The 16,011-nt window shown below is 40.3% G+C and overlaps 1 protein-coding gene across 4 annotated transcripts; it reads right to left on the bottom strand.

The window, feature by feature from the left end:
* Nucleotides 1–2,315: 2,315 nt before the first annotated feature.
* LOC103988842 (65-kDa microtubule-associated protein 6) lies at nt 2,316–15,734 on the bottom strand. Of its 4 annotated transcripts, none has more exons than XM_009407499.3 (12): nt 15,090–15,734; nt 14,253–14,456; nt 5,655–5,915; nt 4,577–4,792; nt 4,337–4,492; nt 4,096–4,255; nt 3,824–3,975; nt 3,550–3,637; nt 3,403–3,476; nt 3,226–3,300; nt 2,783–3,139; nt 2,316–2,674 (listed from the first exon to the last, which is right to left on the bottom strand). In XM_009407499.3, the coding sequence occupies exons 1-11, from the start codon at nt 15,147–15,149 to the stop codon at nt 2,792–2,794; spliced, it is 1,794 nt and encodes a 597-aa protein (XP_009405774.2). In that variant the 5' UTR covers nt 15,150–15,734; the 3' UTR covers nt 2,316–2,674; nt 2,783–2,791. The 4 variants fall into 4 exon arrangements, with proteins under 4 accessions (XP_009405774.2, XP_009405775.2, XP_009405776.2 ...); XM_009407500.3 differs by having other exon boundaries at nt 2,790–3,139; XM_009407501.3 differs by having other exon boundaries at nt 14,253–14,448.
* Nucleotides 15,735–16,011: the final 277 nt, after the last annotated feature.

Below are 16,011 nucleotides of genomic sequence, written 5' to 3'. Positions count from 1 at the left end.
TTGTTCTTATTATCTTGTTTTATAATATTTATTTTATTTTTTTTTATAAATTTTTTAAATTTTCTTATGAGAAGTGCCAAGTTATCATCATCATCACTTGAGCTTTCACTCAAGTGGCCTTCTTTAGTTCTAAATGTTATAACCTTCCTGTTCTTTGGAAGGTTGTTCTCATGTTCATTATGTGTCTTGCAAATCATTTCATAAGTCATTAATAGCCCTATAAGTTCTTCAAGTAGAAAATTATTCAAGCCCTTTGCTTCTTGCATTGTAGTTATTTTTGGATCCCAACTTTTTGGGAGAGACCATAAATCTTATTAATAAGTTCAAGATTAGTAAAACTTTTACCAAGAGCTTTTAAACCAATATTCATAAAACGGGTGTACATATCACTAATAATTTTACTTGATTTCATTCTAAACAATTCAAAACTGTACACCAAAAGATTAATTTTGAACTCTCTAACTCTATTTGTGTCTTTATATGTAACTTCGAATATGTGCCAAATATTATGTGTTGTTTCACAAGTAAAAACATGATTAAATTTGTTTTTGTCTAAAGAGCAAAACAAGACATTCATTGCTTTTGTATTTAAAAAAAAAATTCATTTATAAATCATTTCATTTATTTATTGGTTTAGAAGATTTTTTAAAACCACTTTCAATGACACTCCATAAGTTAAAATCCATGAAAATAAAAAAAATCCACATACATATTTTTCAATAAGTGAATATGTCTCGCTAAACATAGAAGGATGAGTGATAGAGTGACATTCTTAATTGCCAATAAATATCATTTAATCTCTCTTTGGTACTAAACTAATTGAGAGAAACTTGGCTTTGATACTGGCTTTGATACCAACTGTTAGGATCATAGCGACACTAGGGGGTGGGTGAATTAGTGCTTTCAAAAAATTTTGATGATTTTAAAATTTTCATTCAATAAAAATGGATATCAAAAGTATGCTTAACTTAGAGTAAGTGTAATAAGCAATTAAATCAGTAAGTAATGAGAGTAAAAGGTTTAAAGAAAAACTTACACCGGATTTATAGTGGTTCGGTCGTTGTGACCTACATCCACTTCTGATTCCTCCTCCGTCGAGACCACCAGCTTCTACTAACGATCTTCTTTTAATGGACAAAGACCAACTATCCTTATTACAACTCTTTCTCCTTTTTATAGGTTTAGGAGAAAACATTTACAAGTCTCACACCTCCCTTAAACAAAATTTTAAACTTTTTAAGAAGAGGAGGGGAACTCTCAATACTTTTCAAGATTACAACTTTGATTCACTAGCATTTTAGTTCACTTTTTCTTATGTCTACCCAGTAGGGATTAGTGAGATATTTATATGCTCCAAATGGCTTCAAAAATGAAGCCAAAAATTTAAATTTCTATGTCTTCCGAGTACGGGCGTTACCTCCGCCTGGTAAAGCCTCGGAGACGAGGATTTGGCGGTACTACTACTAGCCTGGATAGCACCACCACTTGCTAGCATCAATGCTGATAGTACCACCGCTCAATCTAGGCAATACTACCACCTAACAGTTTGGAAAATTGTGCTCTTAACTTTTCAAGCTCATAGGCGGTTCCACCGCTAGTTTGGTAATGCCATCGCTTGACCTAATCTTTGAATCACTATTTTAAGCCTCCAAATGAGCCCAAATCAGTCTCAATTTAGGCTCAATAGGCCCTTAATTGAGTTAGTATAGTTACACTTGAATCTAAGTTAATTGAGACCTAAAACTACGACGATCATGATTTAAACGATTAGAAAATATAGAATCTTGTGTTGTTCGGCATATCATTGGTTCATCCAAACTCTCGATGCATCATGCTCTCCTTCAACAAATTGCTCAATCCATCCGCATGTTGACTCATGCAACGTCCGATCTTGACACAATGTCCGATTCTTCGGGCCCAATACCCGATCTTCAACTTCGGCCCAACATTTGATTCTTGTACTTCAATTGTTTTATCTTTTCATAATCGAAATTAGTTCTGCATCACTTTTTTTTAAATATGAATTAGATCGTAAACTCATTAATTAATTTTATTATCAAAATCTAAAATTCAATAATTAAGATATGAATACAAAAAATAGAGTAAAATATTATTAAATACTAAGCCTTCAAATAATAATGTATATATTTTTATTTCTCTTTTAATCTCTTTCTCTCATCTATCTCCTCAAACCTTGATTGCGACAAAAAAAATTTTCTCCCAACAATTATCAACTCCTCGTTATCGTGCTCCAGCCACTTGCCAACAGGACTTGGAATACTAATTGCATTCAGTGCAGCTACCACAAAAATAAATAAAATAAAAAGGGACAGCACGAAAAGGGGATAAAATTGCACATCACCAGTTAAATTCCCAATGGTACAAGATACTAATTGAGTACATTTTGCCAAGCTCCAAACTTAATTTACATAAAACAAGCTCAATTAAAGTACCACGTGGCACTCCTCAGACGAACATCGAACACCAAGTTAATCGGTAATATCTACAACCTATATGTCAGCTCACTCAAACATCTTCTATCACAGTAAAATTACAGCACAACAGTTACGCCCTATGGTAGCAGCATAGTGTACGTTCTTTCTACAGCTAGAGTAGCACTCTTCTTCTCTAACTCCAAGAGTTGAGCTGTAGATCCAACGTACGTCTTAAGCCCCTGTAGAAGTGTCCAAAATATATCTAATTTATGGAATCTTAATCCAATTAATTTTAGGTCAATGTAAGAAGCAAAATACATAAAAAAAGAAAGTTCTAAAGCTTGTACCGGTGACCTTCAAGTTAGAGTTGGAGACTCGGGTTCTGAACCACTGATAGACGTGAATGTGGATAAGGAATCATCTTTGGGTGGAGCAATAAAGTTTAGTGGCGTGGTCGACAACCGCCTCATCTCTTTGAAGTAGCCACTATGGCGACCGGAATATGAGCGTGGTATGAGAAGCTCCGGGGTCGCACTTCCAGCCGAGAGCCGTCGTGGCACAGGGGTCATGAAACCATTCCCTTTTCCATTGAAACTATACCCACTTGGCTTTTTGTTCAAGCTGTTGCTCCTCTTTGGGAATGGCTTGGAACCAAAAACTGCTTCTTTCTCTGTGAGCAGTAGAGTTTGCAGCTTCTTCTGATCCTACAACAAATAAGATGATGATAGATTGATTTCTTATAGGTAGCAGTGGAAGATGTAAGGTAATTTAGCAAGGAACAGCTACCCACCCTGTCTCTTCTTTTCTCTTCTTCCTTTTGTTGCCTTGTAAGCTTATACTCCTCAAGCATGGATACCAAACGAACCTGGAGTTCAAGGTGGCATCTTTAGTCGACAGCCAATCCGATGAAGAAAGGATGATTGAACAAAAAGCCCGTTTACAAAAATAAACAGAAACTTTCACTCACCCCATCATACAGAAAAGGTTTATTTTTCTCATCTTCCCAGGTAAAAGTTTTACTTATAAGATTGTCCACCAAAGCTGACAAATATCTTCGGTCAGGAATAAGTATATGATTAAGGTACTCGTGGTTTAGGGTGTGTCATGAGAATACCTGGAATTTTGATAATAGTGATCCTTGCCTTCTCTGCACGTTTCAGGTTTATGTGACCACCTCTTCCACAACTGTACCTGTTCTCATCCTGCATGCGTACAGGACAGGAAGGGTTGCATTCAGAAAATCATAGCTTAGGAATTGTGAAGTTAAAATTTTCATCGTCACAAAGGAACAGTTGTATGTTGACAAAGCAATGTAATTGTTGCTACTAGCAGTTAGGAGAAGCCACAAAAATGTGATTGTTATGGATTTTATCTTCAAATATTGATACCTGGTTGTACTGTTCAAGCCAATTTTCTTCTTCACAAGTAGCAAGCCATTTGCTTATTCTATCCATAATCTCTTTCCTACTTATGGATTCTTCTTTTACCTTCACTATTTGTGCCTCGATATTGGCCAAAAGTTCAGAAGGATCTACAAGCCCTGGAATACAAAAGATATCACATATTGTGAAATCTTAATAACACTTTCTCTAAAAATTAATGAAATAGAAGAATTGCCATAGTACTCTCAATGCTTGTGCCTAAAGAATATGAATCACACCAGAATCAATCAATGCAGCTGTTTTCTCTGTTGCCATGCTTGTATCGGGTTCAATATGTGCTCTTCTACATTCCTCTTCCAGTTCTAACCTTCTCTTTAAGACAAGTTCTTTCATTTTGCTAGCTTTTAGTTTAGTCAGCTTATTGACTTCAACTTCTGCCTGTCAAACACATCGTGCAGATAAAACAAACTACTTCTATTGTTCAAGGGTAATATCTCTAAGCTTCATCAACTGTCAGACCTGCTCAATTGTTTTATGCGAGAGTAAACCACTGTGTGTAATTTCATGTTCTGGTGACTCAAGGATGCAAGCTAATCTTTCAAAATGCTTTCTCTCTTGTTCAGGTGAACCCATTAACTTCCATAACACGAACAATGATTTCATAGTTTCCCGCAGCTACAGATAAAAAACTGTTATGATACCAAGTATAGGAACCAAAATGAATAGAGAAAATCTTGAAAGGCAACAATTTGTACTAACCTTCTGAAGTTGAATCTTCTTTTCTGCTTTTAGCTTTAGGATAGCTAGAGCAAGACCTTCCAATGTTTTATTGCTAATATTTGTAGATTGCCCTGGACTAGTCTCATGCAAACTTGGGTGTACTTCTACTACTATCTTCCTAAAATCCAGTCCAAGCACACCACATAGAGAATGCACCTCGTTTACATATTCCAGAACTTTATGAAGGCGATCAGACTTGAAAGTAGAAAATGTTGGAAATTATCAGTACATTTATCAAATCTTATGCATATAAATATAGGAAGTATTGTGCTCAGCATATTTGTGAAAATTAAGAATTTAAAATACAAGGTATTCATACACACTTGTAAGTGAGCAGAACCATAATAACTTTGGAGCAAGGGACTAGATGCAAAGTATTGAAGGGTTAACAAAGCATGGGAGAAGAAATAAGTGAAAAAGCAATTCTAGGCCAGCAAAGTAAACATTTAATTTTTGGTCAGAGAATAATTCTTGGAGATACCTTCACAGAATCCTTGGAAGGTAAAGGCAAATAGTTAGTATTGTGAAATTCTTTAAGAAAGTCAATAGTAAAATAGGACTAAATTGAAACTAGATAAGTAAATTGTTCTTGAAATTATTCCTAATGTTGGAAAAATCAGGCATGAATGGATCTCTCTACCTATATGTTCATTCTCGGTTTTGAGGATACTGAAAAGTGGTGCCTATTTACCTGACATCAAAATCTTTCTTTTCAGAATTCAATCTCTATTACTCGTTTCAGATATAATTACATTTGGTGTATATCATAAATAAAGGACACAATTGGTGCTACATTTAATAAACTACAATTTTATTGTCAACAAATTATGCACCTCACATCTGTTCAACTATCACGGGAGAGAGTTCAAAATCTCTCTCCGAATATCAATGCTTTCAATTGCTATCTCCTTACCTTACATATTCAGACCAAGGTGCCATGACTAGTATGCCGTGGTTACAATTGTTAATAACATGTATTTATAGAAGCTCCAATGCTCCTAATTCAAAGTGGAGGAGAATTCAATTTCAATTCCTTTTCATACTTAAAAAGAAGTACCTTCTCTTTCTGGAGTACACGAAGTTGTTCATGCTGTTCATTAAGCTTCCTCATGGAGAGATCATGTTCATCTACAATGGCAAGACTTGTCATAGCATCATGCTGATGTTCACGTTCCCTTATCTCAGCAGTGATCTTCTCAATCTGTAATCTCACATCAGCAAAATTTTTTATCCTCTCCTCTTTCTTTATCCTTAGATTTTCTAAAATAGGTGTAACAGAAGCTAGTTGCTCCTTCAGTGATGCTGCTTTCTTGTCTTTCTGCAAGCAATCATGACATGATTTACCTATTAGTAACTTGACATACATTGCACCAACAAAAACTGAAGCAAATTTGAAAATTTTGAAGTCAGGTTATGTATGTTGCACCCAAAAATTCTTGCCTGCAATAGCTTAAGGGTTAAAGAAGAGAAGGTGAATAAATGTATAATGGTGATGGTAAAATAAAGCCAGTTCTAATGGTAACCTTCTCATTCCAATCATGAAAGGAAGCTACAGTATTTATAACTGCATACAAACTTATTTTCATGTCATTATAATGTCCAAAAGCCAGTTAACAATCCGGGAAGGAGACTGTTGGCATTGTGTATTACATGAAAACTTAAACATAATATAAATTCTTAAAAGATGTTAATAACTTTATTCATAAGAAAGTAGCACTAAAGAATCATATACAAAAAAACTTTATATTGATCTGACGACAAGCCATGATGTATTGCCAAAAGATATCAAATATTAAGTCAAGGAATCCAGAAAACACCAGCCATTACATACGCATATTCTTGAAAATTGACTTATACAGCAGGTTAATTTTATTGACATTGCTTCTCAATTGAACATTATCTTGTGGTCAAGTTGATATGGAAATGGAGAAAGGTGAATAATTGAAGCACTTTTGGCACAATACTCCTGACCATTTTCCTGACTGTAAGATTCACAAAAATTCTGGATTCCCCGAGGAAGGCTGAATATCCCGCATAGTTTAACGTGCATTTTCAAAGGTGAACAATTTTAAATGATTAACAGTACCAAATGGAATAGGTAGAATCCTTTCCTGCAAACAATGTAATACATATTGTATAATAACCAAAAATTTCTAAGATAACATGTTAATAGTCATTATATTTTTATAGAATCATATTGAACCAAAATAAACAAAGCATCTCATGTCCACAAGTATAATTTCTTTCAAGAATTTTAGTACCAGAATGAAATTTTTTTGAAAGAATTTGTAAAGTACTATATTTTTAACAACATGCCATACAGGTAATCTGCAGAGGCAAATTAAAACAACAAGCTGTGAACAAAATAAGTGTGCTTTAATTGCAAACGCAATGAGTGATTAACTGTCTAACGGAATCAAGCTACTTAAGATAATAGCAAAAATATAGTTTTCAGTTTCTGGCCTATGGATATATTTTTTACAAGTATTTGATACAAACTCTGGCATTAGAACTTTGAAAAGACCAAGAGAGGCACTAGGTTCATCTGTTTGCTTGTTTAGTCAAATAGCATGAGGCCTGAAAGCTGACAGCTGATACACACAGCTAAAATGCTCACAGATAAAAAGAAATGAATTCATTGATAGTGGAAGAACTAACCTTAGAGTTCATGTCATTCAAGAAGAAGCATAAATTAGCAATAATCCATGTGTTTGCATGAGAAAAGCCAACAAAGGAACAAAAGTATGAGTTGTAAATTCAAAAAAACAAGCTAGTCTACATATGGATATTCTATCTGATTCATTGGATTATAAGAAGGGTTATGCATAACCTTCTAGTGCAAGATGATTGAGGAAATGAAGGCTAACATAAAAAGAATTTCACGGTTAACAATTCACAGTGTTGAAGAACAGAAGATTTTCCTCTTTTGTGGCACAACTGTCACGAACAGTCGTCGCACACTCGCAACAACTCCATTCAACGAACCGTTCGTCGCTCTCATCTACATGTACAGCTGCTTGGCAGTATGTTTTGGCTTGGTTTTAAGTCATTTTATTTGTAAAAATGTAAGTTCGAATAAGTTGCGGCGCTATAGTGCGACCACTCACTGAACCAAGCAAAACAGCCCCAAAATAGCTCCATTTTCGCGTGCCACGAGCTGTTTTCTGCAGCCCACTACTATACGCGAAACGTCAGCCATCTCAGTACCCTGGAACCACCCGGGTGGCACCATGGGGGATGGGGCTTCGGTATAGTGTCGAGCGTTGAACAATCTTTTGCAAGTTCGCATGTTATCTTGACGGGAACTTGTTGTCGCGCCCAGCACCCGATGAGCAGTTGTTTGTGGACTTGCAGTTGTTCGTTCAACCCTCTAAAGTCCTTGTTTTCCCCCTCTCCCTCTTTTCTCTTGTGCATGCAAGGTGCTCGCTGAATTGCTTGTAAAGCTTCCCCTTTTCGCGAGACGTCAGGACTTGTCCGTCGCTCGTTCTTCGAACTAATCAACTTTCTCTTTTACAGGTCCTTCGGGACCTATGAGAGGTTGCAAGTGGGCTGATCTTTATGGACGCAAATCGCAAGGGCGAAGCGCGACTTAGGCAACGCAAGCTAAGTTCGCATCTTTGCCGTATGGGTGCCTCGCGACTTAGGCAACGCAAGCTAAATTCGCGTCTTTGCCGTAAAGGTGCCTCATGACTTAGGCAATTCCAGCTAAGTCCATGATATTGTGGTATCAGAGCGAGCAAGCACTTCAAGCGAGCAGCGAAGGAACTTCGCAACTTTGCCATGGCAAAGCATTGTGGCGAATCAAGCAAGACAGGGCAAGCCGAACCCTTGCCCCAAGCAACCGCAGGTGGGCTGCAAGTGCACACTCGCTCTCATGCTATTAGAGCCACTTAGGAGGAGCATGGCAGCGAATATGATGAATGAGAAGTTAGCTGCTCTCCGCGAGCAGAGGAGGCACAATCTGGAGCACCAACCGGGAAAAAGATTCATAAGGAGAGACTCACAACGGCGGAAACCCGCTTGGATGTCCTTGAAACGAGCTTGGAGGAACTCTACCATAGCCAACGAAGGCTTGTTGGGGTAGAAAGCTCGTAAGAAGAAGCGGAGTCCAGGATCGACAAGGTTGAGGCCCTAGTCGACCGATTGTCAGATGACACCAAAGACTCCATGCAACACCTGTAGGAAGTTGTGGCGGAACTCACTTCAAGAGTGACCATGCTCACAAGAGCACTAAATGCGGGAGGAAGCAACACCCGCGTTGCGCCACCACAAAACTCGAGAGCACTCAAGCCTCATGGTTATGGAGGAGCCAGAGATGCCAAAGAGCTTGAGAATTTCCTGTTCGACATGGAACAATACTTTCGAGCTACGAGGCCTGATTCTAAAAAAACCAAAGTTTCTATAGTAACAATGTATCTGAACGGAGATGCAAAACTTTGGTGGTAAATTTGTTGGGAGGAGATCCAACAAGGTCGATGTCGAGTTAACACATGGGAGGACCTGAAGCGGGAGTTGAGAACTCAGTTTCTACCGGAGAACACAGAGTTCGTCGCAAGAAGGAAGTTGAGACAACTCCACCAAAATACTTCTATTCAAGACTACGTGAAGTAATTTTCTGCGCTAATGCTGGACATACAAGACATGTCTGAGAAGGATAAGCTGTTCAGCTTCCTCGATGGTTTGAAGCTATGGGCTCAACAAGAACTACATCGAAGGAATATCGCCGACGTGATCGGGGCAATTGTTGCCGCAGAAAGGTTCATCGACTTTGTTTCCTCTAAAGACCCAGGAAAAAGGAAACAATCTTCAAGCGACCGCCCTCTGAAATATTCTCGAGGGAAGGAGCTCGGGGGCGAACAAAGGAAGACGAGTTCCCACAAAGGGCCAAGCCCAAAAGGCAAGACCCCAAAACCTGGCAGATGCTTCTTGTGCGGAGGGTCGCACTTGGTGAGGGAGTGCCCACAAAAATAGGCACTTAATGCTTTAACAGCTTTTATCGACACCCCCCGATCGGACAAGGACAAGGTTGTCACTCTTAGTTCGAGTAGTTCTGAATCCAGCAGCGACGATGAGGAGTCGCAAGGACCCCGGATGGGAGTGATGCGTTTATTGAATGTCATGCGGGGTCAAGTGGGGGAGAACACAAAGACAAGGCTATAAAAAGCATGAAGTGGCGAGCTGATGTACATAGACATTAAGCTCAATGGCCAAATAACCCTTGCAATGGTGGACACGGGCGCTACCCACAATTTTATTACCAATCAAGAAGCAAAGAGACTTGGGCTGATCTTGGAGAAGAGCCCAGGTCAAATAAAAGCGGTGAACTCGGAGGCCAAGCAAATCTCCGGGTTGGTAAAGGGAGTTCCCATCAAGATCGGAACATAGAGCGGGTGCACAAACATGATGGCGGTGCCACTGGATGACTTCCAACTGATTCTTGGAATAGAATTTATGCACGCGGTAAAGTTGGTATCAATACCGTTCCTTAACTCCCTATGTGTGATGGGAGGTGACGACCCCTGTGTGGTTCCCGTCTCTCGAAGAGGAACCAGGGAACCCCAATATATATTGGCATTACAACTAAAGAAAGGGGTACAAAAAGGTGAATTAACATTTGTGGCTACTATGAAGCTAGAGCCACTCGACAAGAAGGTCATTCATGAACCTGCTGTGGTGGCGAACATCCTTAAAGAGTTCACTGACGTTATACCACCCGAGTTGTCGAAGACTCTTCCGCTACGCAGAGGCATGGATCACAACATCGAGCTGGAGCCAAGAGTGAAACCTCCAGCGAAACCACCCTACCGCATGCCCCCGCTAGAGTTGGTAGAACTCAGAATGCAGTTATGTGAACTGCTAAGCGGTGATCTCATCCGCAGTTCTAAAGCACCATTCGGAGCTCCAGTTCTCTTCCAGAAGAAACAAGATGGGAGTCTCCGACTATGTGTCGATTACCAAGCCCTCAACAAAGTGACGATAAAGAATAAATATCCCATCATGCTCATCGCGGACTTATTCGACCAATTTGGTAAAGCCAAGTATTTCTTAAAACTCGACTTTCGGTCGGGGTATTGACAGGTGCACATTGCTAAAGGCGACGAAGAGAAGACTACCTGCATGACCAGGTATGGAGCGTTTGAGTTCTTGATGATGCCTTTCGGCTTAACCAACACTCCGGCCACATTTTGCACTCTCAAGAACCAGGTATTCAAGGAGTATTTGGATAAGTTCGTGGTCGTCTACTTAGACGATATCGTCGTCTACAATCAAACACTCGAGAAGTATGTCAAGTACCTTCGGACAATTTTCAAGGTTCTCAGGGAGAACACTTTGTTCGTGAAAAGGGAGAAATGTTACTTTGCTTAAACAGAGATCTTATTCTTGGGGCATGGAATCAGTGATGACTCCATTCGGATGGACAAATCGAAGGTGCAAGCGGTTGCAGAATGGTGAACTCCAAAGAAGGTGCTAGAGTTGAGATCCTTCCATGATTTCGTCAACTACTATCGACGCTTCATAGCGGGGTATTCGAAGCGTGCAACTCCACTAACGGAGTTGCTGAAGAAGGAGCAGCCTTGGAGGTGGTCTGATAAATGTGAAACTGCATGTTAAGATCTGAAGGCTACTGTGTTGGAAGAACCAGTGCTCAAATTACTGGACTATGGGGAGCCCTTCGAAGTCCATACAGATACTTCATAATTTGTTATTGGGGGAGTGCTCATGCAGGAGGGTCATCCGGTGGCCTACAAGAGCCGCAAACTCAACGAGACTGAGCGGCGGTATCTAGTGCACGAAAAGGAGATGACAATATCAGTTTGAGCTATTTCCAAACTCAGAAGAAACTCTCCCCCAAAGCAAGCACGATGGCAGGACTTCCTAGCTGAGTTTAATATGGTAATGGAGTATAAACCCGGAAAGGCAAATGTCATGGCCGATGTATTGAGTCGGAAAGTGGAGCGGGTGAATGCCGTACAATTGGAGAGCAGAGCCAAGCAAGTCAGTTGCACTCCAACTTCCTTTTAAGGATCAGGGATGGTCTGTATAGTGATCCCCAGGTAGTAACCCTAATGCACCTCATTAAAGAAGGCAAGGAACAACAGTTTTGGGTCCAAGAGGGACTCATTTACACCAAAGGAAATAGGGTTTATGTTCCTCGAGTGGACAATCCGAGGTGTGAACTCTTAAGAGGGTGTCATGATTCCCTTTGGGCTAGACACCCAAGCATTCATAGAACCTTAGCTCTTGTGGAGAGGGCCTTCTATTGACCAAAGATAGAGACTAATGTGGAGGAATATGTTCGAACATGCCTCACTTGCCAACAAGACAGGGTGGAGCAATAGAAGCCGGTGGGACTTTTGGAGCCATTGCCCATACCACAAAGGTCATGGGAGAGCATTTCCTTGTACTTCATATCAAGCTTGCCCGCATTAGGGAGATTCGGATCGATACTCGTGGTGGTCGATCAATTTTCAAAGTATGCAACTTTCATTGCTGCTCCCCTACATTGATCAAGAGAGGAGGCGATCAAGTTGATGATGAACGATGTGGTGAAGTATTAGGAACTCCCACACAATATCATCAGTGATCGAGATGCTCAGTTCCTGGGACGATTCTGGACTGGGCTATTCAAATTATTAAGGTCCAAGTTATACTTCTCCACAAGCCTCCACCCCCAGACGAATAGCCAAACCGAAAGGATAAACTCGCTCATAAAGCAATATCTTCGGCACTATGTGAGTGCCAACCAATGAGATTGGGTGAAGTTGTTGAACATTACCCAATTCTCCTATAACTTGCAGCAAAGCTCTGCGTCCAATAAGAGCCTCTTCGAGATCATTACAGGGCAACAACCGTCAACTCCTCATACCATGACAATCGGGTATATTGGGAGTAGTCCGTCAGCCTACTACTTCGCAAAGGAGTGGCACCGAAATGCAGATATTGTGTGGGCTTACTTGGAGAAGGCGGTAAAAAGGATGAAGAAGTGGGCAGACTTAGGAAGGCGACCGCAAGAGTTCAAGGTCAGCGATTTGGTGTTAGTAAAATCACTCTAATTCTTTAAAAACAAAGTACACAAAGGATTGATGCGCAAGTATGAAGGGCCCTTCCCAATTGTCAGCAGGGTGGGCAACGTCTCCTACAAGTTGCAGCTGCCGGCGTAGTTCAAAATTCACAATGTTCTTCACACCAGCAACCTAAAAGCCTACCACTTGGATCCGCAAGATGCTTCCCAAAGTGTTCCAACTCGGCTACCCCCCACCAGAGTCTCCTACGAGAAGTGAGTTGAAACTATTTTAGCGAATCGCAAGATAAAGCTACCGAGTGGAGCTGAGTAGACCGAGTACTTGGTGAAGTGACGAAAGCTTCCCTGAACTAAAGCTAGTTAGGAGCCCGAAGATGCCCTGCGATATGAAGAAACAATTATCAACAACTACCAATAAGCGTCGACAGTTTGAGTGGGGGGAATGTCACGAACGGTCATCGCGCACACGCAACAACTCCGTTCAACAAACAGTTTATCGCTCTCATCTACATGTACAGCTGCTTTACAACATGTTTTGGCTTGGTTTTAAGTCCTTTTGCTTGTAAAAATGTAAGTTCGAACAAGTTATAGTGCTACAGTGTGACCACTCACCGAACCGAGCAAAACAGCCCCAAAATAGCTCCGTTTTCACGTGTCATGGGCTGTTTTCTATAGCCCGCTGCTGCACGTGAAACGTCAGCCATCTCAGCATCTTGGAACCACCCGGGTGGCACCATGAGGGATAGAGCTTCGGGATAGTATCAGGCATTAAACAATCTTTCGTAAGTTCGCACGTTACCTTGACGGGAACTTGTTGTCGCACCCGGCACCTAGTGAGCAGCTGTTTATGGACTTGCAGCTGTTCGTTCAACCCTCTAAAGTCCTTATTTTCACTCTCTCCCTCTTTTCTCTTGTGCACGCAAGGTGCTCGCTGAATTGCTTGTAAAGCTTTCCCTTTTCGCGAGACGTCAGGACTTGTCCGCCGCTCGTTCTTCGAACTAATCAACTTTTTCTTTTACAAGTTCTTCGAGACCTGCGAGAGGTTGCAAGTGGGCTGATCTTTGTGGACGCAAATCGTAAGGGTGAAGCGCAACTTAGGCAACGCAAGCTAAGTTCGTGTCTTTGCCACAAGGGTGCCTCGCGACTTAGGCAACGCAAGCTAAGTTCGCGTCTTTGCTGTAAGGGTGCCTCACGACTTAGGCAATTCCAACTAAGTCTGTGACACAACGGAAGCCAAAGGACCGCTAGAATCCAATTAAACAAAACGTACAATTTGATCCCAATAATGCATCCTAACATAAATCTTTCTACAGTTACCAAAAGTCATGACCTCCAAATTAAGCAAACTAAAAACAATGGTTGGTTTAAATCATGTAGATATACCCATCAAGCAAGTGGTCATTTTATCAATACCGGAGATAGAGGAAATAGAGGCTTGGACGGTTTGGCTCACATTGTCAACATTTACTTATAGACAAGTATACAAAACAGAAAGACTGTTGAACCAACAAATCAGAACTATGCAGTCATGTGTGCATGCAGAAGCTTAGCAGATCATGTCTACTAGTTACTTGATTTGAAATTGCATATAAACCACTTCGAGTATGTTTTAGTTGAACTGACACAGCATACCGTTGAATGAACTGTATGTTCCCCAAGGGAGGCTACAAGAGCTGCAATCTCTGCTTCTTTGGCAGTGACAGACTGATGAAGTTGTGCCTTCGCCTTGCTGGCTTCATCAACCTTTCTCGTGTATATTTCCAAGCACTCTTTTTCAATCTCCAACAGCATTTGTTCTTTGTCTGCCTCACTCTCCCCAATCTCTTCCCTGATGTGCTGTTCTCCAGCAATTAGAAAACATAAACATAAAGTGACACCTTAAGTTCTGCAGATTGAACTGTAATGTTGTTCTTTCAGAAGAAGAAAAAAGGTACAAAAATTTTATGCTTGGATCATATTTCCATTCGTCTTATATGTATGTATATATATATATATATATGTATGTATATATATATATGTAAATATATATGTATATATATATTATATATATATACATATATATACATAGATACACATATATATATATATATATATAACCGATAAAATGTAAAAATAACTTACATAATCCACGACTTCAGCAAGTTGTAATTTCTCTTCTAATTTTAGATAAAATGATACATCTCAACATTATATTACAATATATCATTAGACTGGCTTTAAAATGCTAAGATATATCTATAAGTTAACTAGTTTTTTTTTTTTTTGGTGGAATCCGTAATTACTAATCATAACAGAAAAACCATTTTGCCTGAGAACTGATTACTGTAAAGGCTAAAGATGCTACTATACGTTCAAATGTACATGTAATTCCAGAAACAATTAAAAGAGAACGACCAATAACATTGCTAATTGGAACTCAAGCCTATATCTCAATTTCAACCATAATTACAAAAAGAGAGAAGAAAGAACCTTAAGCTCATTGAGCAGAGCACCGCAGCTCCTCACCATTCCAACAGAAATCCCCACCATTCCCTCACCTGCCTCCAAACCAAAGCAACAAGAAGGCGAAGAAGAAGCAGAAGGGGCAATAACGAGCAAATCAGTCTTCTCTCAGACCCTTGGAAAAGAGAAACTAACAAGCACATAAGTCCACGGAGAGCGTGAGAGAAGGAAAAAGGACTTTTGGAAGCAAATATAGAACAGAAAGAGTTGAGGACAACTGGAAGGTGCCATTCCTTTCTCTTTTCTTTTGCAGGGTCCTTCGCTCAATTTCCTATTCCTCGCTTTACGACTTCTTGGGATTGCGACGAGAGTTTCGAGAATCCCTATGGAGGAGCATCCGCTCTTAAAGCTTGAATGAAGTGCCAAAGAAGCAGATCAGCGAAAGAGAAAAAGGAGGGCAACGAATGGAAAAACTTATGCCGAAAAGAGAGGATTTGCTTGAGAGGCTTCAGGACACTATTTTGTGGAGAGATCAGCGTGGACGTCTGGAACAAGAAAAGGGAAAGAGAGGTTTCTGAGGAGGTTGGTAGAGAGGAGTTGCTGTGAAGTACAACGGAAGCAAGAGAGAGAGAGAGAGAGAGAGAGAGTGGCGAGGCACACAACTTTGGAAGCCCAAAGACAAAATAGTGATTGTTTTAGATTCATTGAGCTGATCAAGGCGAAGAGGATGGTAAACCGCTGGAGTTATCTGCTACAGTGAGTGAATACTGCAAAGGGCCTGACATGTGCTGCTGTTTCTTTGTATCCTCGTTGGTCCAAACGGATGCGGGAGGCCTCTTCAGGGGAATCTTTTCATATCCTTCTTCGTGGGTAACTTCTCAATTAGGACACGTGAGTTCGTGAGTGACCGCCAACTTGAAGTCAACTGTTGAAGTGACGAAGTAAGGAG

This window comes from Musa acuminata, chromosome BXJ2-6 (genome assembly GCF_036884655.1).
Source record: "Musa acuminata AAA Group cultivar baxijiao chromosome BXJ2-6, Cavendish_Baxijiao_AAA, whole genome shotgun sequence".
Lineage (NCBI taxonomy): Eukaryota > Viridiplantae > Streptophyta > Magnoliopsida > Zingiberales > Musaceae > Musa > Musa acuminata.
The sequence above is the reverse complement of the archived record's forward strand: the minus strand, read 5'-3'. Positions and strand labels throughout refer to the sequence as shown.

Coding starts and splice junctions, on each gene's coding strand:
- LOC103988842 (XM_009407499.3), bottom strand. CDS start 15,149: ATGGTGGGGATTTCTGTTGGAATGGTGAGGAGCTGCGGTGCTCTGCTC. Junction 3,638..3,823: donor GGCTTGAACAGTACAACCAG/GTATCAATATTT, acceptor GTACGCATGCAG/GATGAGAACAGGTACAGTTG. Junction 3,140..3,225: donor AAGAGAAAAGAAGAGACAGG/GTGGGTAGCTGT, acceptor TATTTGTTGTAG/GATCAGAAGAAGCTGCAAAC.